Genomic DNA, 25,091 nt, shown 5'->3' on the forward strand with positions numbered 1-25,091 from the left:
CCTCCCCCCGCCCCAAACGGAGATACCCAGTGGCGTGCAGGTAAACAAGAGAGACCAACCTCTTCACCTGGCAAGTTTCGATCAACCCTAGTGTGTGCAGGAGCTGACCTTAAAGACGTTCCTCACTGCCTTGGGAAAATTCACACTGGAAGGGAGGGGGAAGGCGAAGAGGGTAGGCTTCTTTCGCCCGCTCCTCAGCTTAAAGTTATTTGGGTGCACGGAAAGTGAGTGGGCTGCGGGTGCGAGCTGCAGGTGACCCTCACTCACCTGTAGGAAAGGTGGAAGAAGGAGGGAGAGGAACGAGAAAGGGAGGAGGAGGGGCCCTTTGGTGAGGATGGTAGTTTGGGTTCCGATGCTGAAGAACGCTACCCTCACCTGCCGCCAGGAGTCCCCTAGCAGGGAGGGAGTCTCGGGGGGAGGAGAGAGAGGGCTGGGTCTGGGGCTGGGACTCGGGTTGGGGGCGGAGCGGGGCGGGGCGGGGGTAGAGCACCTGGTGGGAGGGCGAGGAGCTCCTCTCACAGCTCCTAGGCGGCTCGGGGAGGGTGCCGGGAAGAGTAGCCCAAGGCTGGAGTGCAGGATCCCAGGTTACAGGTAAAGGGGGCTGGCTCGGGAGCCCAGATAGTGGAGGGGGCCAGGCTGGCCGATCTTGGAGCGGCTCCTGGCTGGGCTGGCCTCAGCTGGGCGGCTGCGTTTCCGCGGCCAGGGCACCCAAGAGGGGGAAGTTTCTTGGCTGGGAAGGATGCAATTGTGTTGAGCTATTCCTGGTATGTCAGGCACTGGCCCTGCAGCCGTGAGCTCTGAGGACTCCGTTTCCAGGGGATCCGGGAAGGGAATGAAGCTCTGCTCCGGGAGGGATAGGAAAAAGAGAACCCTGGAGGGAGGGGACGGGACTGAACGGCGCAGGACGGGACAGCTGAGTTGAGCTCCTAGGGCTCTTTCTCCAGCTCCCCCGAGCATCGCCTTCCCCTGAGCTGCCAAGGCTCAGGTTCCCCGGGGTGGCGGGCTGCGCTTCCACCCGGGGCTTGCCCTCCGACGGGATTTGGCATCCTACGGCCCAGACAGTCTAAACCACAAGGGCTGGCACGGCCAAATGCCCAGGGAACAACCCGAGGAGGAGGCGGCGGGCGGGCGGAAGCGGCTGCTCCACATGGCCCCAGGCTTGAAAGCAGCTGCGACGGGGCGATAGACGCCACAGCCACCCCGCCTCGGCCAGGGAAACTGTGGTGATTCCGGGGGAGGGAACGGGACCGTAGAGGAGGGGAGCTGCTTTTGAAGTTCAAACAGTTCTTGGGGCTGTTTACAACCCCTCTGTCTCTCTCCTCCCTCTTCTCCCCTTCCTCCTCCCCCGTAGGGCCCCCCTCCCTCTCCGCCTCCCATCTTTCTCCTCCTCTTTGACTGCCCTGGTCCCTGCGGACCCTGGTTCGTTTTCAGGGCTTTATAGAAAGCAGCTTCTTCAAATTCTTGTGGTTTCGGGGCATTAACAAACTCCAGAGAGCAACAAAGGGAACAGGGACAGGGAGCATTAAAAGGCAGAGCGGAGTGACAAGCCGCACTGCCTCTTGGTCCCCAGTCCCAGCCCCAGAGCAGCCTCGTAAAGTTGTGCTGACCCCCCCCCCCCCCATCCCGCCCCTCCTCGGCCACCCACCCATTTCTTTCTCTTTCTTTTTTCCCTCCCCTCTTCCTCTAGTCATGGAAGGGAGAGAGGATGCGGAGTCCAACTGTGATGTAGCATTCGCTGAAGCTCAGAGATGGGTGGAGGTGAGTGCATTCCCCCCCCCCTTTTTACTTCCCCCTTCATGATTTGGTGGCTTTACAGAGGTCTTAAGGGTGGCGTTTAAAACCCAAACTGCCAAATCAAGACCACCTTATTCTTAACGACCCTTCGTCTTTGCTAGGTGGTGGGAGACAATCGGTTCAGAAGCGGGTAGTTAGAGGGTAGAACTTTTAACAGTTCGAGTCTCTGTTTTAGTTCCCTCTTCCCCTGCAAGTCTCTCTTTCTATTCTTTAAATTATTCTTAAGGTGCAGAGTGAAATAGGTGGTAGTTTGTCCATCACCGTATCAGGTGTCCAGATCCATGCGGACTATACCAGGATCAGTTGTCTCCCTTGATCCTATCTGGGGCACAATCCAGAGAATGTAATGGTCTGTTGGAATCTCTGCACTAAACCAAAAGGGAGGAAATGGGAAAAAGTTATATTCCTTTTGTTCATATGTGACTAAGATGCTGTAAATACCAACGGAACCAGGTTTGTCTATGTATATGTGTCTGTGTGGAAAGGGATGGGGCATGAGACAGAAGTGGGAAAGGGAGTCGAGGAAGGGACAGAGAATGGATGAGTAAATACTAAGGCAGTAAGCTTGCTGATGAGATTTAGGAGATGATCTCTAGGGGAGTTTTAATTCCCATTAATGAAGACTACCACAGTATTCCTGGGCTTCTAGTACAGCACAGGGGTTCTCTGTTTTCACTGTGCCTTAGAGACACCATCTTCTTGTAGTCTTCCATTCCCTAATTTCTTTTTTTAAAGAAATGTGAGGTCTTTCAAATTTTTCTTTCTGTGCCTTTACTTCTACACTTTGGGTTGAGTTTGTCCCTGAATAGGTTTTTACGATGATTCTTGGCGGCTTGTGGATAAAGAACACTGATGGGGAAAAAGTTTTCTCAGCAAGTGTGCTAGACTGTATCATGAAATAGTATACATACACACTCATATAATGTATATATTATGTACATATAATCACAAAAATGGCTTATTGTAATATTGTCTTATACAGTGGTAATTTTGGGATTTGGAACTAACTTTTATGCCTTGCTAATTTATTGAAAGGTGATTTTCTTTGGAATGAATTTTTGAAGACTACCACATAAAATGCAGTTTTAAAAAAGTTGTAAGTTTTAGCAGGCAAATAAACAGGTATTAGATTAATTTCTTTTTCCTCGCAGATTTATTTACTAAGCATCCCCTTGGACAGACATTTGATCCCTTAGCCTGAAGGTGAATTTTTTCCCCATATTTTTAAAAAGCATGTGGAAGGCTTGAGTAGGGTAAGACAATAACATAGAGGCTATTGAAATGAAATGAGAATAAAGGATCTCCCTCCCCCATTTGCTTAAAAGAAAATTACTTTTCTCTGTCTATGTTTTTAAGTATGTACTGCAAAAGTAATTTTCCATGTATCATTTTTCTGAGACATTGTCCTGGGTATCTTAGAAAAGGAAGTGTGCGTGTGTGTGTGTGTGTGTGTGTGTGTGTGTGTGTAGGAGATCAGAAAGAATGGGTTTTTTTGGCTGTTTATATTGGACATTTTACAGTTTCTAAAAGAGTATTTATGGTATTTGTATGTGGGACTTAGTGCTTCTCTTTTCTTTAGAATAATTATAAATATGTTTGACTTCCTGTGTGTGTGTGTGTGTGTGTGTGTGTGTGTGTGTGTGTGTTCTGGCTTCTTTGAACTAGAAGCTCAATAAATATTGCAATTTTCTCATGAACTTAATGAAAACTACATTTTACGATCTTCCATGAAATAATCTCAATGAAGGAATGTATATTTTTGTTGTATAATTATTTTAAATGTGCAAACTTTTCCTCTCCTCTCTCCTCCAAGTTAAAGATCTTTGATGATCTTGAAATTTCCAATAAAAATATTTTAAAATTCAAGATTATAATTTTTTGAGGAAAATTACTATGCTAGAGTCTAACCAGAAAACTCTAATTTTTTCCAAAGGATGTATCAATTTAATATAACTAGCCGACATAATTAAAAATAAGCGATCCCTTTAAACTACCAGCAGCTGCACAAAGGGAGAAGTGTTGCTTGTGTGAATATTTTTAATTCTATGAATTATATGTATTGAAAATGATAGAATATATTCACTGTTCAGATTTTGTAACCTTGAATTTATAACCTTATCTTTGTGGCTGTCATGTTAAGAAAAATTTAAGGCAAATTTTAATATCTTTTATTCTCTTAAAAAAAGGACAATGGATTTGGAAGAATAACTTGGGTTCTTTGCATGGTATCAACTCCTTTATAACTCAACTGGAACCTTATAAATAATAAGCCATAAAGATAAAACCTCTTTTGGCTTTCACATTTTCTTGACTTTTTGAGGTAGGTGGAAAAAGGAAAGATTGTTTTTTAATTTTGTGTTGTACTTGTTGAGGCATTTGCCTCTTTTCTTTCTGCCCCTCCCCCCCGCCCCCATCTCTCACCTGCAGACAAATTAGAGATATAAAACAAAGGCTTTAATTTTGCCGCCTTCTATTCTACTTCTCTCTGTCCTTTTGAATATTCAAATATAATTGGTTCTAGTGACCTTGAAGGTGCTAAGAATACTATTGACTCCTAGCACTGTTTAATTTTTTTTCTTTCTCTTTCTGATCTTACATACTTGTGAGTACCTTGATGGAACCAAATTATTATTTTTTTGGCGGTGGTGGTGGTGGGGAGACACATAAAATAGAGTGTGAGGTTAAATACTATTCATATCAAGATTTCAGAATGCACAAGTTTGTGGTTGGTTTGATTTTGGTGGCTCCTGGCCCAGTAGGAGCTATCTTAGATATTTTTTATTAATGCCTTTTGTTTTTATATCACATTTCATACCTTCCCTCTCCCCTACCCAATGAGTCATCCTTTGTAACAAAATTATTAAAAAGATGGGGAGGGGTGGTGGTAGAGCAGTGGACAGCAGTTCATCAAAACTACAAACATATGAGCAACGTCTAATGCTATAGGCAATATTCCACACGTATAGCCCCTCACCTCTGTAATGGATATAGGGAGATTATATCATATTTTTCAAAATCTGAAAACAGTATGACTTAAAATGTAGCTTGTAATATTAAAAATGTAGTAGAGCTAGTTTATGACTTAACAATTTTAATTTTAAAACCAAGTATACTATAAGTGATTAGAAAGAACAGAAGTGTCCTTGAGAACCTGGATTTTAACAAGGTCATGGAGTAAAAGATGAAGTATTTGAAAATAATTTGCACTCTTGAATTCTGGTTCTCTCCTCACCCTTATTACCTTTATTCTCTGTACCCCCTTTTCAAATCTCTGTCTCTTAGGTTTGTGTTTTGTGAGCATTAAACACTTTGAGTCTTCAATGAACAAATTAAAAAAAAAATATTGGACTTGAAAAACTGAGTTTGTTGTGCCAAACACATGGGGGAAAATAGTCATTAATTAATAAATTATCTGCATCCAGAGAAAGAACTGATAAATAGAATTATATATAGAATAATATATGTATATACACACACATATACCTATTTGTGTCTATGGTAGCTATGGTGGGGGGGAAAGAAATTTACATGATAACTTTATTATATAGTTGTATATGATAGATTTGCAGTTTCATGGTGCAATCATCTTTTTTTTTTTAAAAAGAAATAATACTTTGTTGTGGAAATGTTGATTTATTCTATAAATTTTTAAAAAAGTACATACATGTGTATATATACACACATACATATATATGTACATATATATACATGCACACATATACATTGACATATATATGTATATAGTAAGATGTGCTGCCATTCAAGTGGGGAAGAATATGGGGGAGGGGAAATGGGAATTGTGGAACTAGCTTATTGTATCAAGCAATTTCCCTATTACCTCTCTTTTCTGTCCCTTGGGTTGTAATTTTTTCCATCCCCATTTTTGGCCCCTAACTTTACTGACTCTAGTATGACCTCCTTTTCTAAATGCTACCAGTAAGAAAACATGTCCCTATACTGAGGCCTGTTGGCTCTGTCCTCTTGTCCTCTTTTTATAAGATTGTACTAGGTTTTGGCTTGTGACTTAACTCTGTCTTTTAAGCATTAAATTTTCTCCAAGCATGAATCATTCAATCAAAGGGAACATGTGACCATACACTGTATGAAGTGCTGGGGACATAAATACAAAAAAATGAAACAATTCCTACTCCCAAGAAGCTTATATTATAATAGCTAAGAGACAACAAATACATATGAAATAGATGTAGCATAAACATAAAATGAATAAATACAAACATGTACAAAATAGTGAAATACAAGGCAGTTTTGGAGCATGTGTACTAGCAGTTGGGATCAATGAACTATAAAGTTGGCTTCCTGTATCCCAGGTGGTATTTAATTGTGTCAGATCTCTCTATCTGTCTTTCTATGTATATCTGTTGTTAGTTCTAGCATAGGGCTATGGCCACTAAGAGCAGGGATTGTTAGAAGTTGTTTTTTTAACTTAATTTTTATTTTTATTTTTTTTATTTTTTTTTTATTAATGCAATTTATTTATTTAACATATTTGGTTTTCAGCATTGATTTTCACAACAGTTTGAATTACAAATTTTCTCCCCATTTCTGCCCTCCCCCCCCACTCCAAGATGGCGTATATTCTGGTTGCCCTGTTCCCCAGTCAGCCCTCCCCTCTATCACCCCCCTCCCCTCTCATCCCCTTTTCCCTTCCTTTCTTGTAGGGCAAGATAAATTTCTATGCCCCATTGCCTGTGTATCTTATTTTTTAGTTGCATACAAAAAGTTTTTTTGTTTTTGAACATCTGATTTTAAAACTTTGAGTTCCAAATTCCCTTCCCTCTTCCCTTCCCACCCACCCTCCCTAAGAAGTTGAGCAATTCAACCTAGGCCACACATGTATTATTATGTATAACCCTTCCACACTATTCATGTTGTGAAAGGTTAACTACATTTTGCTCCTTCCCAACCCATCCCGCTTTATTGATTTTTCTTCCTTGACCCTGTCCCCTTTCCAAAGTGTTTGTTTTGATTCCCTCCACCCCCATCTGCCCTCCACTCCATCATCCCCCTGCCTTTTATTTTTTTTTTTTATCTTCCTCCCTCTTCTTTCCTGTGGGGTAAGATACCCAACTGAGTATGTATGGTATTCCCCCTCAGGCCAAATCTGATGAGAGCAAGGTTCACTCATTCCCCCCTCACCTGCCCTCTCGCCTCCTCCCACATTACTGCTTCCTCTTGCCACCTTTATGGGAGATAATCCACCCCATTCTATCTCTCCCTATCTCCCTCTCTCAGTAAGTTACTCTCTCATCCCTTAATTTCATTTTATTTCTTTTAGCTATCTTCCCTTCATCCTCAACTCACCCTGTGTCTGCTCTCTTTCTTTTACATATATATATATATATATATACACATACATACACATACATACATATACACATAGATACATGCATACATACACATTCACTTATATATATACATAAACATATATATGCATATATATATATGCATATTCCCTTCAACTACCCTAATACTGAGGTCTCATGAATCATACTCATCATCTTTCCATGTAGGAATGTAAACAAAACAGTTCAACTTTAGTAAGTCCCTTGCAATTTCCGTTTCTTGATTACCTTTTCATGCTTCTCTTGATTCTTGTGTTTGAAAGTCAAATTTTCTATTCAGTTCTGGTCTTTTCACTGAGAAAGCTTGAAAGTTCTCCATTTTATTGAAAGTCCATATTTTGCCTTGGAACATGATACTCAGTTTTGCTGGGTAGGTGATTCTAGGTTTTAATCCTAGCTCCATTGACCTCCGGAATATCGTATTCCAAGCCCTTCGATCTCTTAATGTAGAAGCTGCCAGGTCTTGGGTTATTCTGATTGGGTTTCCACAATATTCAAATTGTTTCTTTCTGGCTGCTTGCAGTATTTTCTCCTTGATCTGGGAGCTCTGGAATTTGGCAACAATATTCCTAGGAGATTTCTTTTTGGGATCTATTTGCGGAGGCGATCGATGGATTCTTTCAATTTCTATTTTGCCCTGTGGCTCTAGAATATCAGGGCAGTTCTCCTTGATAATTTCTTGAAAGATGGTATCTAGGCTCTTTTTTTGATCATGGCTTTCAGGTAGTCTAATAATTTTTAAATTATCTCTCCTGGATCTATTTTCCAGGTCAGTGGTTTTTCCAAGGAGATATTTCACATTGTCTTCCATTTTTTCATTCCTCTGGTTCTGTTTTATAATATCCTGATTTCTCATAAAGTCACTAGCTTCCACTTGCTCCAATCTAATTTTTAAAGTAGTATTTTCTTCAGTGGTCTTTTGGACCTCCTTTTCCATTTGGCTAATTCTGCCTTTCAAGGAATTCTTCTCCTCATTGGCTTTTTGGAGCTCTTTTGCCATTTGAGTTAGTCTATTTTGTAAGGTGTTGTTTTCTTCAGTGTATTTTTCAGTATTTTTTTGGGTCTCCTTTAGCAAGTCATTGACTTGTTTTTCATGGTTTTCTCGCATCCTTCTTATTTCTCTTCCCAATTTTTCCTCTACTTCTCTAACTTGCTTTTCCAAATCCTTTTTGAGTTCTTCTATGGTCTGGGGCCAGTTCATGTTTTTCTTGGAGGCTTTGGTTGTAGGCTCTATGACTTTGCTGTCTTCTTTAGGCTGTATGTTTTGGTCTTCTTTGTCACCAAAGAAAGAATCCAAAGTCTGAGACTGAATCTGGGCGCGTTTTCGCGTCCTGGCCATATTCCCAACCAACTAACTTGACCCTTGAGTTTTTCAGTGGGGTATGACTGCTTGTAGATTACAGAGTTCTATGTTCTACGTTTGGGGGGGAGGTGCCAGCTCTGTCAGAGCCGCACTCCTCCTTCCCCAAGGACCCCCCAGTCCAGACTGGGCTCATATCTTCGGCAGGCTGTGCACCCCTGCTGTGATCCGCCACTTAATTCCCCCCACCAGGTGGGCCTGGAGCGGGAAGTAACAACAGCTGTAGCTGCCCCACCTCCGCTGCCCCCGGGGCTGGAAGCCGAACCGCGAACTCCTTCCACTCCCGCAGCTTTTCCCACTAACCTTCTCCGCAGTCTTTGGTGTTTGTGGGTCGAGGGGTCTGGTAACTGCTCACGTATTCAGGGCGCTAGGGCCCCCTCCGCCCGGTTTCTGGTCCGGATCGTCCACGCCGCTCAGGCTGGGCTCTGCTCCACTCCGTTCCCAGCTCCCAGCTCCGTGTGGAATAGAGCTCACCTAGAGACCATCCGGGCTGTCCTGGGCTGGAGCCCTGCTTCCCTCTGCTGTTCTGTGGGTTCTGCCGTTCTAGAATTGGTTCAGAGCCATTTTTATAGGTTTTTGGAGGGACTCGGGTACGGAGCTCACTCTAGTCCGTGCTTACCAGCCGCCATCTTGGCTCCGCCCCCCCTTAATTTTTATTTTTTGAATGATTTTAAAATCTTTTTTGTGCATTACCATAGTTTCCCCCCCTTTCCTACTTCCACCGTCTCCCAGAGAATTATCCTATATAACAACCAACCTTTTTTATAGACAAGCAAAAGAAGGAAAAAATCATCATAACTGATTAATTCACTCAAAAATGTCTGAATCTATGTACAATGTGCAACACCTGTGAACCTTGTACCTTTAAAATATTTTGGTAGCTACTTCAATACCCTTGGTTTCCTTTGTAATACTATGTATTTATGCATTTAATTGTAAATACTATGTATCTGTGCGTTTAAAGACATTCTCAAAAAGGGTCCGTAGGCTTTACCAGACCCCCATAACACAAAAAAGGTTAAAGATCTTTGATTTGGAATGATTGTTTTTCTTCACGTTCTCCAAAGCTAAGCTCCTTGTTTGGGGGTAGATAGAACTGAGGACAGTCTAGGCATCTGCTTTTCTTCTGTGTTGAGTATTAGTGTACTTTCTTCTGCCCTAATGCTGGTATTTAGCTTTTTCAAATTTTCTGTAGCTCTTGTCATGAAGTTCCAATACTTTTATTTCTGAACCTTGATTTCTATATTGTTTTTCCTTTGGAAGATGCATCTGAGCTCTAGACAACAGTGCTGATTTGGAAAATGCCAACTATAAATTTTATTTTAGCACCATAGAAACTTTTTAAAAAAATGACTTTGTGTTTTTATGGTGCTCTCCTCACTACAGCTCTGTAAAGTAGGCCCATTCCTCGCTCTGCCACTTAATACCTGTAAGACTTTGGACCTATTACTTCCCTTCTTTGGGCCTCAGTTTCCTCATCTGCAAAATGAGGTTGGACTTTAGGTTAATATTTAGGTCTGCTAAAGCTGAATTCTAAGTTCATTGGCAGTTCTAAATGTAGGATTTTCATGCAACTCAGGGGGGGTTAATTCAACATGCTTTGGCAATCTGGGCCTACACAGGACTTGGATTCAAGTATTGGGTAAAGGTTGAATTAGATGAGCTCTGAGGTTCTTTTCAATTCTAGGATTATGACTTAGCCTTTGGTCGTGGTTAAATGGTACATAGTGTTACAGTGATATAACATTATGAAAAATAAAAAAAAGTAATCAACAAATGAAATGTTCAGTGCTCAGGGAAACATTCATTACTCAAGAGACCATTTCAGAATGATGAATGTCACAGGTGACTTTTAAAAATTTGTGCTCTGGAGGAAGAGAAAGTAATATCTGATGTATGAAACAATGTTTTTTTCCTTCATAAGGTGAAAGTCTTCTCTTTCATGCCTTCCCTCCCCACTCTAGCCCCAAACAATGAACAACTCAATTCAGGATGTTAGATTCAGTGATCTCCCATTGTGTGAACTCCTTGGTCATGATATGAAATTTGTATAGATTGACAATTAGAGTCACTTCTGTGTAAAGAGCATTGGATTTGAAGCCGGCAGATGTGGTTTAGAGTTATAGCACTGCCTTTTACTATGTCCTTGAGCAAGCTGCTTTTAGTTTATCTGTAAAATAAGAATAATATTAGTTCTACTATTTGTCTTACGGGGTTGTTCGTGTCCAACAAGATCATTGATTTAGGCATTTTGAAAAGCTTTGCAAGTGGTGGTTTCCAGTTCTTTTTGTTTTAGTCACTTTTATTTATGTGCTTGACAGAGGAATTTCTAACCTCTTAAGCTTTGCTAGAAATAAATTGAATGCTCCTATTGAAGTGCCCTTGTAACGTAGGTAGAAATCTGACCTTGATACTCTCAGACAAGTAAGATTTGAACTATCTTTCTGTACTCCTGATGCGATAGTACTCCAAGTGAAAAATATTTGACCCTCATTGTGAATTGAGATACAACAATTTGTTTTTTTATATTAGTTTTCAAATCTTTCATTGTGTCATAAAAATCCAAGCAAGTCACAAAGTAAAATTTTTAGTTTACTAAAAGTTTATTTGAATTGAGCATTTTTTGTCTTATTTTTGAAATGATAGTTGATCAATTTAGAGATTATCTTATATATTGGCATTTGAATATGGCCTGTAAGTGCTGTGTACTGTAGGTTATGGAGACCTGTCTTAACACTTAGGATTGAACTACTGTCTGCAAATACTTTTCAGGGTAACCTGCTAGGTTTTGCCTCCCCCTTCCCCAATAGCTGGTTGGTTTTCATTAGTAGAGAATAGCAACCGAAATGGAAGAAATTTATTAAAGTCTTATTCATATTCCTTGTTATTGGCATGGGGACCACCTTGGGTTCTGAAAGCCAATGGCTAGGTGAGTGTAAGTTCTGGCGTGTCCAGTTTTGTGTATGGTCTCAGTGACTCTATATGTGATTCTACTCATTGGAAGAAATGTCTCATATCAATGAACTACTGGATTGTTGAAGGTATAGTATTAGTTGTTTCAGTCCAAGTTGTCAATGAAGTCATTTCAAAACATGGATTTTGAACCAAGTTTAAATAATTGGAAATGGATTTTTGTTCCATTGAATAGAAAGATTCCTGAATCTACGTAGTTATCTCTAAACCCAACACAATTTGGAGATGAATACTTAATTCAAAGTATGTGCAGAGTAATAGTATCACATTGTGTTAAAAAAAAGTATTTGCATTAGAATATCTTGAGATTGTTAAATGTATGGCCCAACTTCCCAAATGTAATCCTACTTTCTTCCTGGTCAGATATAGGTACTCCTTACTATTTCTCTGCAGTGTTTATCTTAGATAGAGATACTGAGAAAATAGATAACAGACTGTCTATCCAATATCATAATATTCTAAGGAGATATTATTCTAGGTGATATTATTCTGTTATTTTAGGGAGTATTCATTTTTTCATCCATTTGGTTTTTACTGGATGAATTTCTAGTCTCTCTTCCATCCAGTACCTTCTCATTGAGATCCAGGATTAATATTCTGGGGCTTGATGCAGTCAGCACAATGCCATCCTCAAACAGCAAATGAACCTTTCCATTCACAGAGAATCCTTATTCTACTTGGACCTTGCACAGGGCATCCTCTGTGACAGTGTTGAACACAGTAAACCAGGCATACATCTTACTATTTCAGGTCTTACTTGCTGTTAGTAATCAGGGTTGTTGAACGGTGGCTACAAAGATAAATAATTTGTCTATATTTAGAGAATGTTTTTAATTAAAATGATTTCACATCATAGACTTACAAGTCAAACCCAAAGACTTGTTGAGTCAATAAGTGTGAGAAAAGATGATAACGTTTTGGTCTGATTCTCTCCGTCTAAGGAAGTTATTGGAAACTTTAAAAAAATTGTTTCTAATTTATGGAATAAAACAAGCATTTCCATAATATAGTGTAATAAAATGACGATAGCACTTGAAACTGCAAATCTTATGTACAACTTGCTATTCTTTTTAAATATATAATAAAGTTGTCATGTAAATTTTTTTCTTTCTTTTTCTTTTTTTCCCTCACTCCCCCTGCCAAGAGATGGCTACCATTAGACACAAATAAGTATATATATATATATGTATATATATATACATATATATATATATAATTATTCTATACATACTTCTATTAATCAGTTCTCTTTCTGGATGCAGATAGCATCTTTAATGGCTTTTAAGTTTTTCACCTAAGCACAAAGAGGACAATTGAATGTGGAGTGGTAGATAGAGCATTGCACTTGAAATCAGGAAAGCCTGGGTTCAAATCACTTTTCAGGTACTTATGAGGTCTATGGCCCTGGGCAAGTCATCTCAACTCTCTATGCCTGAGTTTCTTCATCTGTAAAATAGAGATGATGCTAGCACTATTGGGTATTGAGAAGCTCTAATGAGATGATATATGTAAAATGCTTTGCAGACCTTTAAGTGGTGTGTAAAATGAGCAATTTCATACGTCTAATTAGTCACCCAGTGAGAATTTAAAAAAATACTCAAATCTCAGTTAGGTTAGGAAAGGGCTTTCCTGACTGCCAAATGTCTAATAGAGCAAAGTTCTCTAAATCTTGGATGGCCAAGTTTATTGGTTAATTTGTATCGATGGATTGTGGTAGATACTGAAGGGTACATAGTTAAGTCCTTTTCTGACAAAGGCTTGACTTTTAAAAAAAATGCTTACGTAATAACCTGACCCTAAACCTGTTCAGGTCAAACTCTAGTTTTCTTGGTTAATGTGTAAATCAGAGTTACTATCAGAAGGCTAGTTTTGTGCCATTAATAATGAAGAAGGAATTTATTAATAGGTGGTTCTCTGCAGTAGAAAAAGCACTGACTTTGGACTTAGGGGATCCCAGTTGAAGTTCTGCTAGTCACTAACTCTGTACTTCCGGGCAAGTTTATTCAAACTCTTTAAGCCCCTCTTTCCTCTTCTGTAAGATGGGGGCAAAATACTAAGTGCCCAGAACACCTTGCAGGGTTGTTTTGTCAAGTAAGACAAACTTTAAGTAGAATACTGATGTAAGGTCAGGCTTTTATTTGAATACCTACTTTGTGCATAATAATGTGCTAAGTCTGGGTAGGGATGCAGAAGGAATGAAAGACATAATTTCTCTAACATGACTACCCTCTCTAAAAGTTTGCAAATATAAATCAGAAAACAAGATAAACAAAAATGAAAGAGGTTTACTTGGAGTAGTAGCTGCTTACGTTGTATGATTTCTAGGGTTAGGGGCTTGACTTGAATCTTACCTTGCCTGTTCACCTGACAGGAGAATTCCTTTCATAGGGGATAAGACAAGTGGAATCCAGGAGAGCCATCAGGGGAAAAGACAAGTGGAATCCAGGAGAGCCATCACACTTGCTTGAATTCAAGGGTCAGTTGTTAATATTAGTGTCTTGGAAGTGTGCCTTCATAAGTGAAGGGAAGAACCCATCAGGAAATTGATTTATTTGTTTCTGGAAGAGTAGGAGTGCAAAGGAGGAGGGGAAGTGTTAGATTGTGGAGCAGAGATGATAAGAGGGATTATTTTTTATCAAGGGGGCTGCTGGAAACATAGGTGTCTCCTTCATTGTTTTTTAATAGGTCTAATCTTGAACATAAAGGAGTTATATAATGGCAAGGCAGAATAGGACTAAGTATTAAATTAAGTGAATAGATTGATGCTCAGTGCTATAGAGTTCAGGTAAGGAGGTCATCAATGAGGACAATGTGGATAGCAGGAAAGGAGTGGGTTGGGGAGAACATATGCAAAGATGGAAGCCAGGGGTCTTTGGTAGAAATGGGACTATCCATGACTGATGTGATTAATAGTATGATCATAATAGCTGATATTTTGGCAGTTCATCAGAATTCACATATTATTTTGTGTACACTATTGCATTTGACTGGGCAGCTAGGCTATGCATTGGATAGAGACTCAGACCTGGAGTGAGGAAGACTCATCTCCCTGAGGTCGAATCCAACCACAGACACTTACTAGCTGTGTGACCCTGGGCAAGTCACTTAACCCTGTTGGCCTCAGTTTCCTCATCTATAAAACGAACTGGAGAGGGAAAGGGCAAAGCACTCTACTATCTTTGTCAAGAAAACCCCAAATGGGGTCCCGAAGAAGCAGACATGACTGAAAACAACTGAACAACAACAACATTGCATTTCACTACAACAATAACTTTGCTCAGTCTGCTAAATATTGTTAATAAGTAAGTGATCATGTGACTCTGGATCTATAATTGTTAAATAGGAGATCTATGTTACTTACCCTAAAGTATTTGCCTGGGTCATAGAAGAGATCCTGTACAAATTGCAAATCAGAAAAGGTCCTTTCTTTTCATTGTGAGATTCTCCAAGTGCTCTTATTTGCAAATTAACATGTGTTAATTGCATTGAACCTCCTCTTTGAAGCAGATCCATACTGTTTGCACATATATATTATACTGGAAAAATCAAATGGATAAGACACCCCCCCCCCAACATTTCTTATATTATGACACACACCTGCAGCATATATAGGCTCTGGGCCTTACTCTACCAATCTAGTTTGAACTAGAAGGTTGGGTTCGCAGAATAGGCTATCCCATCAGAGTTCTAGGGGTAACCCTGAGGAGTTTGGGAGTATCTCTCTAGAATTATCACTCTTATATTCCCTTCATTATGTTCCCCCAATGACATTTGAACACTTACCATCTTCTCAATATCATCTAACTAATGTGATTAGTTCTGCAATATCCTTTTAACCAGTGCTATCTCCCTACTCATAGCTAATGAATCAATCAACATTTACAAAGACATATTTACTGAGAAAATATTGTAAAGACCAGTATAAACACACCGCCTGGGGTACACTGTCCTCTCTATGTCTTGATCCTTGAGGAGGTCGAACTCAAATTTAAGTAGTTTCTGTGAAACATTTCTTCTGAACCAACATATATACTTTCTTCTATGCCCTGGTCCCTGGGGAAAGTGGACTCAAATGTCAAGGAGTAACTATGAAGCATTTCTTCATCAAATTCACATCTGGGTGTGGCCTGACTAATGAATGAGTCTCTCTCTTACATGCAGGATGTGGTATCTTGGCTGCTGGCTTGGTCCACTGCTTGGCTGGATCAAGCAGGCTACTCTTCAGGGCTGGACTGTTGTGGCTGTGGCTATCTTCAGTCTTTGGTACTCATTTACCTAGAATTGGGAAAGAATAAACACAGCACAAGCAGAAGGAACAAAAGTGTCATATGTCCAAAGCCACATGGCAAACCAGTGGGTTTTATAATGTTTCTTTTTCCTCCTCACTTGAAAACTAACCAGGAAAAGAAAGCAATGGAGTTCCTCCATTGTAGCCATTTGTATCCATTCTCAATTCTGACTTAGTAGCCAGTTTTAAGGCTTTCGGTGACCACACACTAAGCTAACAGAAAACAGACACAGAATAACTGCACATGCTCAGAAGTAATGGGCAGGACCCCTACACTGCACTTTTCCAGAAGCAGTTCCACACATGGGTTGGGATCAGACAGATCATACCACACATGCTTTAAGGTCTGGGTCTCCAATGGCCAGTTTTCTCATTATAGAAGAATCAAATAAGCAGCTCATTGAATTAGTCCAGTCATATGTATCTTAGACATGGATAATGAATTTGGTTTTAGAATTGAAGAGGATACAGGGAAGGATCTGGGAAATTGTTTTAGTAATTCTGCACCCTTCACTGGAGCAAGAGCTCATCTTTAATAATAGTAACCTTCAGGTGTTACTGTATGGTTGCTAATCATAGAACACTAATCTCAGAAGGACTAACTTGACAGTCCCAAGGGTAATGAAAAGATGAATAGTGCAACATGTTTAGATGATCTGTGGATAAGAAGTGGTGAGACAGGATGGGACTAGGTGGCGCAGTGGATAGAGCACCAACCTTGGAGGACGTGAGTTCCAATGTGGACTCAGACACTTACTACCTGTGTGACCCTGCGCCCATGTTAAGATTAAAAAAAAAAGAAGTGGTAAGACATCATTGAGGCCACTGTATTAAAGGAGTTGGGCTGATTATGTACCAAGAATGAAAAAGAATAGATGGACAGATCTAGTTTTATCTCTGCATTACTGAAAGAGTAAGAGGAAGGCCTTTGTCCAACTGGATAGATCCTCCATGGAGGATTTGTGAGACAACATGCAAATGACATTATAAGATGATATAAGAGGAGTTGTGTTCTGTAATAGTTGAGGGAATAACCACACTGATAAAATCATGGGTTCGTTAAAACATTTATTAATATAATTGAAATTACAAAAGAATGGAAAAGTCTATTATCTGCCGACTTGCTTTTCAGATATGAGTACATGGTCACGATCCATTTAATATTTAAAAGTATGCTTTAGTATTTGAATGTAGTTTGGCTTATTGGAAAATGGTGAATTGCGACCCACTCCTTTCATCATTTATGTTGGGCAGCTGAGATTTCTGTTTAAGATCTTGGGAATGAACAAATGCTTTCACATGATGAATTCAGTTCCTAAACTATACTCCTGTCATTTCTTTTCCCTTGGGGATAATTTTGCTCATTTTAGCATGGCTTTGCTATTAGTTCCTTCCTATAAATGTGTTTAAAATATGAGCTTTAGACTATCGTACTGGAGAGAATCCCTTTATGATAAGGGAGAGAAACTACTTTATTATGCTGTCCAAAGTTACTGCTGTACAAGATATATGTCTCTTTTCTTCTACTCACTATTCCCTTTCTTTCAGACACTTTTTTGATATTTGATGTTTTCCAGATAAGAAGAACTAAAAAGCAACCCCACTAATTTACTAAGTTAGTGGTAAGTGTGCACAGATTGCAAATACTCAGATGATGCCTGTCAAAACAGATGTATGTAAAGGTTAAAACTTGCACACTGTGAAAAGCCAATGACATGTTCATGTTGTGAGTTTCTCTTGTTGTTAGTCAGAGGGATCTCTGCATACAGGCTTCTCCTGGTGGTAGGTTTTCCCCACCTGAAGAGTCACAGAATTTCTTTGGACCTCAGAGATTGTCCAGTCCTTAATTAAAAAAAAGTATCCCTGAGAATGTGCCATCCTTCTTGGTCTGACTTAGCCTGCAAGATAGTGGGACATTGAATCCAACCTCTTCTTCCTCCGAACTATATGAAATGCAAATTTAGTATGCACTGTGGCTTTATTCTGGTATGAATTTTGTGGTGAAGGGGATCATTTGCCCTTTAGGTTCCTTTTATTTTTACTTTAGAGCCAGAGTCCTTTTAAATACTACCAACTGGAGGCATAAATGTTGATTTAGATTCCCCATATGTGTGAATAGCTTTTTTATGAACATTGAATTTTGATACATACTGCTGCAACTATAAATTACAGTCCAGTTGTACTTAAGTTTATTAACATGCATAAGTAAAATTTGTGTTTTTCTGATTTCCCTTTACATTAATATTCTAATGCACCTTATGTTATTGTGTTGATGTGGGGAACAGTTTTTGTCTGCTAGTGTTTTTCCTGTTTGTACCCTTTAAATTATTTGTCATCTTGTTGAAGCACTCAGAAGAAATTTGCCTTTTATTCACTCAGCATGGAAGAGAAACTCATAAAACCTTTTTTTCCCCAGGAAATACATTTATAATGTCTTACTAAAAATAATGAACAGTTTTGAAGAGAAAACCTTTTGTCTAGGTGAAGACAGTGAGTGGTTTTGGGAGGTTGTTAGATTTGAATAATACTCCAGTGCTCAAGGATAAAGTCTACATAGCTGAATATTTAAGCCAATTTGTGAGCAGTGTTAGGCTTGAAAAATGCTTGAAAATGCCAGGGGTATTACTAAGATTTAGCTTGCCAAATAGCCAATATTTTTGAAATTTGGCTCTAGCCATGGTAAAAGAATGTCTTTGACTGCCACTATGCTTTACTGTAATCCTTTTGTGTAAGAAACTGAATCTAGTTTTCTTAACAGATTCCATATGAGAGTCTGGCTTCTTTTAAAGGAGCCAATCAGAATCATTCAAATTCAGTGGTTGTACTGAGTTTTAAGGCAATTGTCTAGTTGTTTGGGAAATTGAAATAATAATTAGCTATGGCAAAATGCTTTGGAGAAAAATTACCCCTTGACTTGGTTATTTCAGTATCAAAACATCTGCTCTAGCACTCATCTCAACAACTGAGACCTTGGTAAAAGAGAGAAGGTATGTACCCCAGGTGAGTTGCTCCCCAATCAACAAATGAGAACTGGCATAGGTGAGACCCAGACCTGGCAGGAGGTTGTTCTTGGTTGCATTTCTGGAGCCACAGGGAATTTTTCATGATTTTCTCTATAGGACTTAGGTAGCCTTACAGCTCCTTCAAACTGTCATGAGTGCCTATTTATGCAGTATTTTTAAACACACTTTGATTGTAGATGAGTGCTTCTTTCTGTGACTAGGTAGCTGAGTATTGTTCATCTTCATATTTTTATAGTCCTCCAGATAGATGGGGCTGCTGATTATTAGCAAGATTTTGACTGGTTTGGCTGGTACTGAATCACAGAAGCTTGGGAGAGTGGGAGTTGGGAAACTTTTACTGCTGCATTGTGATAACTTTTTTGTTTGTTTTTTGGTTTGCTTTTAGTTTTGATTGGGGCAACCTTATCTGTAGATATGAGTTTGGGGAATATAACTATCATCAAAGCAAAGTTCAAAATAATTGCAGGCACCATTTCATTTAGTCATAAGCAAAATATTTGTTTTTAAATATCTGTGATTTCTAGATTGCATTTCAAGATGTCAAATTTACATATAACTTTTTTTATACCTTTTCATCTCCCCTAATTCTACCTGATTTCTAATTGCAGATGGTGAAAACATGGCTTTGAAAGTAGGGCAGGTGCATTCTGCAAGTCTATTTTCCCCTAGATTTTCAGTTTTTCCACTGTTTTCAACTGCCAACTGTCAGTATATGAAATAGCAGTCAGAGAGAGTAAAAAGTAAAGTCTGTTTTTATTTCTTGAGCTTCTTAAGGAGTGTTCCAAGATCAAGTAACAAGTACAAGACAAGCAAAACTTTTCAAAGGGAAGGGGAAAAAATCAATGTGGCATATACAATTCTCTCCAGCCATTTTACCTTCTGAAATTAGCTGGTTTGGGAGTGAGTTTTGTACCAATTTCCTAAAAGCCCACTTTTTAATGCATTTTGTATTTCTTAGCATTAAAAATCAGGTTCAGTATTGTGCTTTTAACTTAACATTCTCCAAAGAGAGATTTCCTACTGCTTGGCAGCTGGTGGCAGAGAGAGAAATTTAAGCTATGCAATTAAAGCTACTCAGATGTGATTAAATTTACGATTGCTGTATATTAAATGCATAGTAGAATCTCGTGTAGTTTCCGCTTGGGTTGCCTATAAGGCATTTCTTCTTAAACATTCCTATGCCTGAAGTGTGAGGCACCCATTGATTTTTACAATTCCAGAAATATGGTACCTTGGAATCACAAGAATAAAACAGTATGTTGTTGTTATTGTTCAGTCGTGCCAGACTTTGTGAGCCCATTTGGGGTTTTCTGGGCAGAGGTACTGGAATGGTTTGCCATTTCTTTCTTTAGCTCCTTTTACAGATGAGGAAACTGAGGCAAACAGAGGTAAGTGACTTGCCCAGGGTCATACATCTAATAAGTGTTTGAGGACAGATTTGAACCCAAGAAGATGAGTCATCCTGACTCCGCACCGGGCACTTTATCCACTGTGCCACCTACTTGCCCCAAACATTTATTAAGCACCTATTATGTGCCAGATACTATTATAAGCACTTTTCAAATGTCTCACTTGATCCTCACAACAACCTTGGGAGGTAGGTGCTATGATTATCCATTTTATTGTTGAGGAAACTGACAGATAGAGGTCAAGTGACTTGCCCAAGATGCCATGCCCTTTACTTCATCAGGTACCATACTACATCCCTATAAACAAGTGAAAGTGAGACCTAGAGTCAAGTATTGTCAAGTAAATGTCTGAAGCTGGATTTAAACTCAGGTCTTCTAGTGCAGTGTTCTCTCTATCCATTGTGTCACGTACTGGCCTCTTCATGGAGATAAGAGGGCAAGAAAAGAGGAAGATAGTTTCAGGAAGGTGGAAACACGAGGTGAGTGTTTGCTAGAGAATTAAGAAAGGGTGATTTGACTCATTTGCTAATATGATTTTACTGTTAGGAAATTTTTTATTCTTTAGATGAAAAAATGGAAAACCTTTGCTACTATATATATTGCGAAATGTATTTTAATTTTAGATGCCCTTGGAATGCTCTTGTTTTCAGTAAGATATTAAAAAATCCTACCTTAATTTCTCATGTAAAATGCAGGGTGGATTTTTGTAAAGGTTCATTTCTTTGAGCCTCAGTTTCCTCATCTGTAAAATTAGGGGTTTAGGCTAAATGATCTCTAAGGAACTGTCCCAACTCTGGAATTTTGTGATTCTGAGATGACAAATGAAAAGTCTGCTTGCTTGAGGATGATATCGCTACCTTACATCCTTTAAATTTTTTTTAAAGGGAATCACTATTAGAATTTTAAAGTCCTGTATTTTCACATCTGTAAGACTAAATGGTCAGGAGACCAGGTGAAAAACAAGCAAAGAATGTTATGACTCATGGATTGGAAGTCCCTACCTCGGTCCTATATCTGTAATTACTCCTAGGAAATCAGCTGAATGCTGTTCGTGGAAGATTTTTTTACATCTGTTTGTAGAAACATTTCAATTTTTTCTTTTGCCAGAGGCCCTTGATGCCAGGCACCACTGCCTTTATCACCTTAGCTTGAATTACTGTTATGCCCTACATTATAGTCAATAGAAAATGCTGCAGCTTGTCTTGAATAGTAATTACAATTGTCATAAAGCACTTTAAAGATTGCAAACCACTTTTTATAAGCCACAAATATACTATCTCCTTTTACCTTTAGGGCAGCCCTGAGAGGTAGGTATTATTGCATTAATTAAAGCATTATTATCCCTATTTTGCCAACTGACTTGCTCAAAGTTGCTTGGTTTTTAAGAGCCATAGGCAGGATTTGAACTCAGGTCTTACAGAATTCAAAGTAAATAGCACTCTCTCTGTGTGCTATGCTGCCTCTCAGAAATGATTTGGATGTTGAATGTGATGATGTCTGCCTGTATATTCCTCTGGCTACTTATTGTGTGTGTGTATGTTGGTGCAAATTAAAGTTCACTTGGTATTGGTGCAAATTAAAGGTCAGCTGGTGACATATGCTTACAGTTATCCCTTACACATCATGACTTCCCCCATCGTGGCTTTGATATATTGCAGGTTGGTATAAGAAATTAAATGGGAATTCTATGACAGTTTTGCAGAAGCCGCAGATGACACATGAAGGCCGGCAGATAACAGAAAAAGTTGAGAAATTCACAAATGCACAAAATATATGTATAGTATTATATAACATTGACACATTTTATCTTTTAATACCATAATAATTCAGACTTTTTGTCTGGTACAAAGGGAGAGCCAAAAAATTTTATATGGATTTTCCAGGTTGCAGGGGCAATGAGCCTCTACCCCCTTGATGTGAAAGGAATAACTGTATTTGGATGACTTTTCAATCTCACTACAGCAGGTATTCCCTCCCCCAATATGGATTTCTCTCTTGTATGCTTCTTATTCACACTTTTCAGTAAATTGTCCATCAAGGATCTCCCTAATGCAAGGTAGGAGGGATGAGCATATGAATGTACTGACCGCATCTGAATCAGGAGTGGCATAGCAGACCTAGAATTTTGTGTAGGGTCGAGAATACATATGGCCATGAAAAAGGGGCAAATTTGTGGGGAACTGGTTAAGTCAAGTAGCTCTACCATATTCCCTTCCTCTTGCCTCCTGATCTGACCCTGATTTCCTTGTCTGAACCTCTGTTGCTATAATTGGTTTCTCACTCCTGTTGTAATCTCTTGGATTTTTGTACTCCCATGAAAACACTGGGCTACTTACCGACATAGCCTTTGGGTTTATGCTAGTGTGGCTCCCATTTGGAACCTTACTCTGCTCCCCCAGGAGGGGATAGCTCCAGAACCCACAATAGCCCCAGTACCTAACCTAATAACCAGCTTATTGTCAGGTGGTCCTCTGAGAAAGAGCTCTCCTCAGAGGGAAACGCTCTCATTTTTGATATATGACCACTTCATCCTCTTATTCTAGCTGTCTATTCTTTCTTTTTTTCCTTCAAAATCAAAATAGCTTTATTTCTCATTAATTGCCTCCAAACAATTTTTCAGAGGTGGAAGTGGCATTTATATAAAACTATACCTTCTTAAAATTCAGAAATAAAAAAATTATAAATATACTACACTCCAAGAGAGTGGTTTATTCCTAGTCTTATAGAGCTGTGGAAATTTTTTTTAGTGTTTTATTTTCCCCCAGTTACATGTAAAAACAATTTTTAACATTCATTTTTAAAGCTTTAAGTTCCAAATTCTTTCCCTCCCTCCCTCCCCACACTCCCTCATTGAGAAGGCAAGCAGTTCGGTATAGGTTTTACAGGTGTAGTCATACAAAACATATCCATAAACCGTCATATTGTAAAAGAAAACATAGACAAAAACACCTCAAGAAAAATAAAGTAGAAAAAGGAGTATGCTTCAGTCTGTATTTGGACACCATCAATTCTTTCTCTGGGGAGGCTCAGCATTTTTTATCATAAGTCCTTCAGAGTTGTCTTGGATCGCTGTATTGCTGAGAATAGCTAAGTCATTCACAGCTGATCGTCTTACAATATTGCTGTTCCTTTGTATACAGTACATTTCACTTTACATCAGTCCATGCAGGTCTTTCCAGGTTTTTCTTAGAGCCGTTTCTTATAGTACAATAGTATTCCATCATAATCACATACCTCAGCTTGTTCAGCTATTACCTGATTGATGGGCATCCCCTCAATTTCTAATCCCTTGCCCCTAGAAATGAGCTGCTATAAATATTTTTGTACATTTATGTCCTTTTCCTTTCTGTTTCTTATCTCTTTTGGGATATAGGCATAGTAGTGGTGTTGCTAGGTCAAAGGGTATGCAAGAACCAAGGAATTCTAGCATTGGAAGAAACATCAGTGGTCATCTATTTCAACCCTTACCTGAAATTCCTACTATTGCATACTCAGTAGTTATCCAGAAGAACTCTAAAAAAGAGGAGCCTAGTGCCTCCACAAGTAGCACATTTCACTTTTATCCTAACATCAAACCTACCTATGACTCTTCAGAATCTCCTTGTTCTTGTTTGGGCCATTAGATCACATCTAATTCCCTTTTCGCACATTAGTACTTGAAATGATTGAACATTAGCTACATATTTTAATGATGTCTTTTATTTTACTTCTCCCACTCACATCATTATAGGTAATACACTATAAGTTTATTTACATGCATTGTTTTTTTCTTCCATTTTCTTTTGGAAAGGAAGTAAACATTTATATGTGGCCTCCTACATGGCAGGCACTGTGTACTAAGTGCTTTATGATTGTCATCTCATTTGGTCCTCAGGTCATTAGGTGGTTTATTATTAATATTTTACAGATGAGGAAACTGAGGGAAACAGAGGTTAATGACTTACCAAGGATCACATAGCTGTTACTGTCTGAGGCTGGATTTGAACTTGTCTTCCCTACTCCATGTCTGGTGCACTATCCAGTGTGCCATCATATATATATGTATATGTGTATGTATGTATGTGTATATATATATATATATATATGATTTCTTTTGAGTCCTGTGATTTTCAGTAATAGAACATCATCAGGAGAATAAAGATGTTAAAAGATAGACTTTTGTTGCCTTGGATCATTAGAAACTCTTCATGTCCCCAAATTCAGTTCAGCTCCGATTCTTTTTTCTACTCCATTCTCAGCTCATTATCTATTTTTAGTGTATGTCCAAGATAGATAGCTATTCACAAATAACTATTTATCATGTGGTACAACTCAGTGGGCTATTCATCCAATTGAATGTCACGGTGTGCTAGAAGGTTTTTTATTTTTATCCATGTTGCTTTTTAAACTTTTATTTCACTTAACAAATACTCAATTCTTTTTTTTCTCTCTCTCCCCTCACCTCCCACCTTGGAACAACTAGGAAAATAAAACCTTTGTAATAAATATGCATAGTGAAGCAAAACAAACTGCCACATTGACCATGTCCAGAAATGTATGCATCAGTCTGTATCTCAAGTCCATTGCTTCCACCCATGTTGATTTTGCATTGTGGGGAATTAGATGAATTTCTTTCGTTATGCTGTGGGTTTTTGCAGTATTCTGGGCCTTGATGCAATTAGTAAAGTAACATTTGTGAATATGAGTATTTGGAGAACTTTAATAATAGGGACATAGAATATTTGGACTCTGTGTATGAGATTTTTTCATAATGGTGATAAGTGCCTTATGTGGCCATATTTATCTCTTTTATTATGTGCTTGATGTTCATACCTAAGGGATCACTGAACAAATTTTTAAAGTTACATGTGTTGTAGAATGTTAAGTAAATTTAGGCAGCTA

General features: G+C 38.9%; 1 protein-coding gene across 3 annotated transcripts in view; it reads left to right on the forward strand.

The window, feature by feature from the left end:
- Positions 1 to 523: 523 nt before the first annotated feature.
- LMO7 (LIM domain 7) overlaps positions 524 to 25,091 on the forward strand; it is a 264,422-nt gene continuing 239,854 nt past the window's right edge. For all 3 annotated transcript variants that reach the window (XM_036756248.1, XM_036756252.1, XM_036756253.1), the window contains exons 1-2: positions 524 to 591; positions 1,688 to 1,758. In XM_036756248.1, coding sequence (XP_036612143.1) covers positions 1,690 to 1,758 — 69 coding nt within the window. In that variant the 5' untranslated portion in view covers positions 524 to 591; positions 1,688 to 1,689. The remainder of the gene's footprint in view (positions 592 to 1,687; positions 1,759 to 25,091) is intronic.

The sequence above is a fragment of the Trichosurus vulpecula genome, chromosome 4 (assembly GCF_011100635.1).
Source record: "Trichosurus vulpecula isolate mTriVul1 chromosome 4, mTriVul1.pri, whole genome shotgun sequence".
Lineage (NCBI taxonomy): Eukaryota > Metazoa > Chordata > Mammalia > Diprotodontia > Phalangeridae > Trichosurus > Trichosurus vulpecula.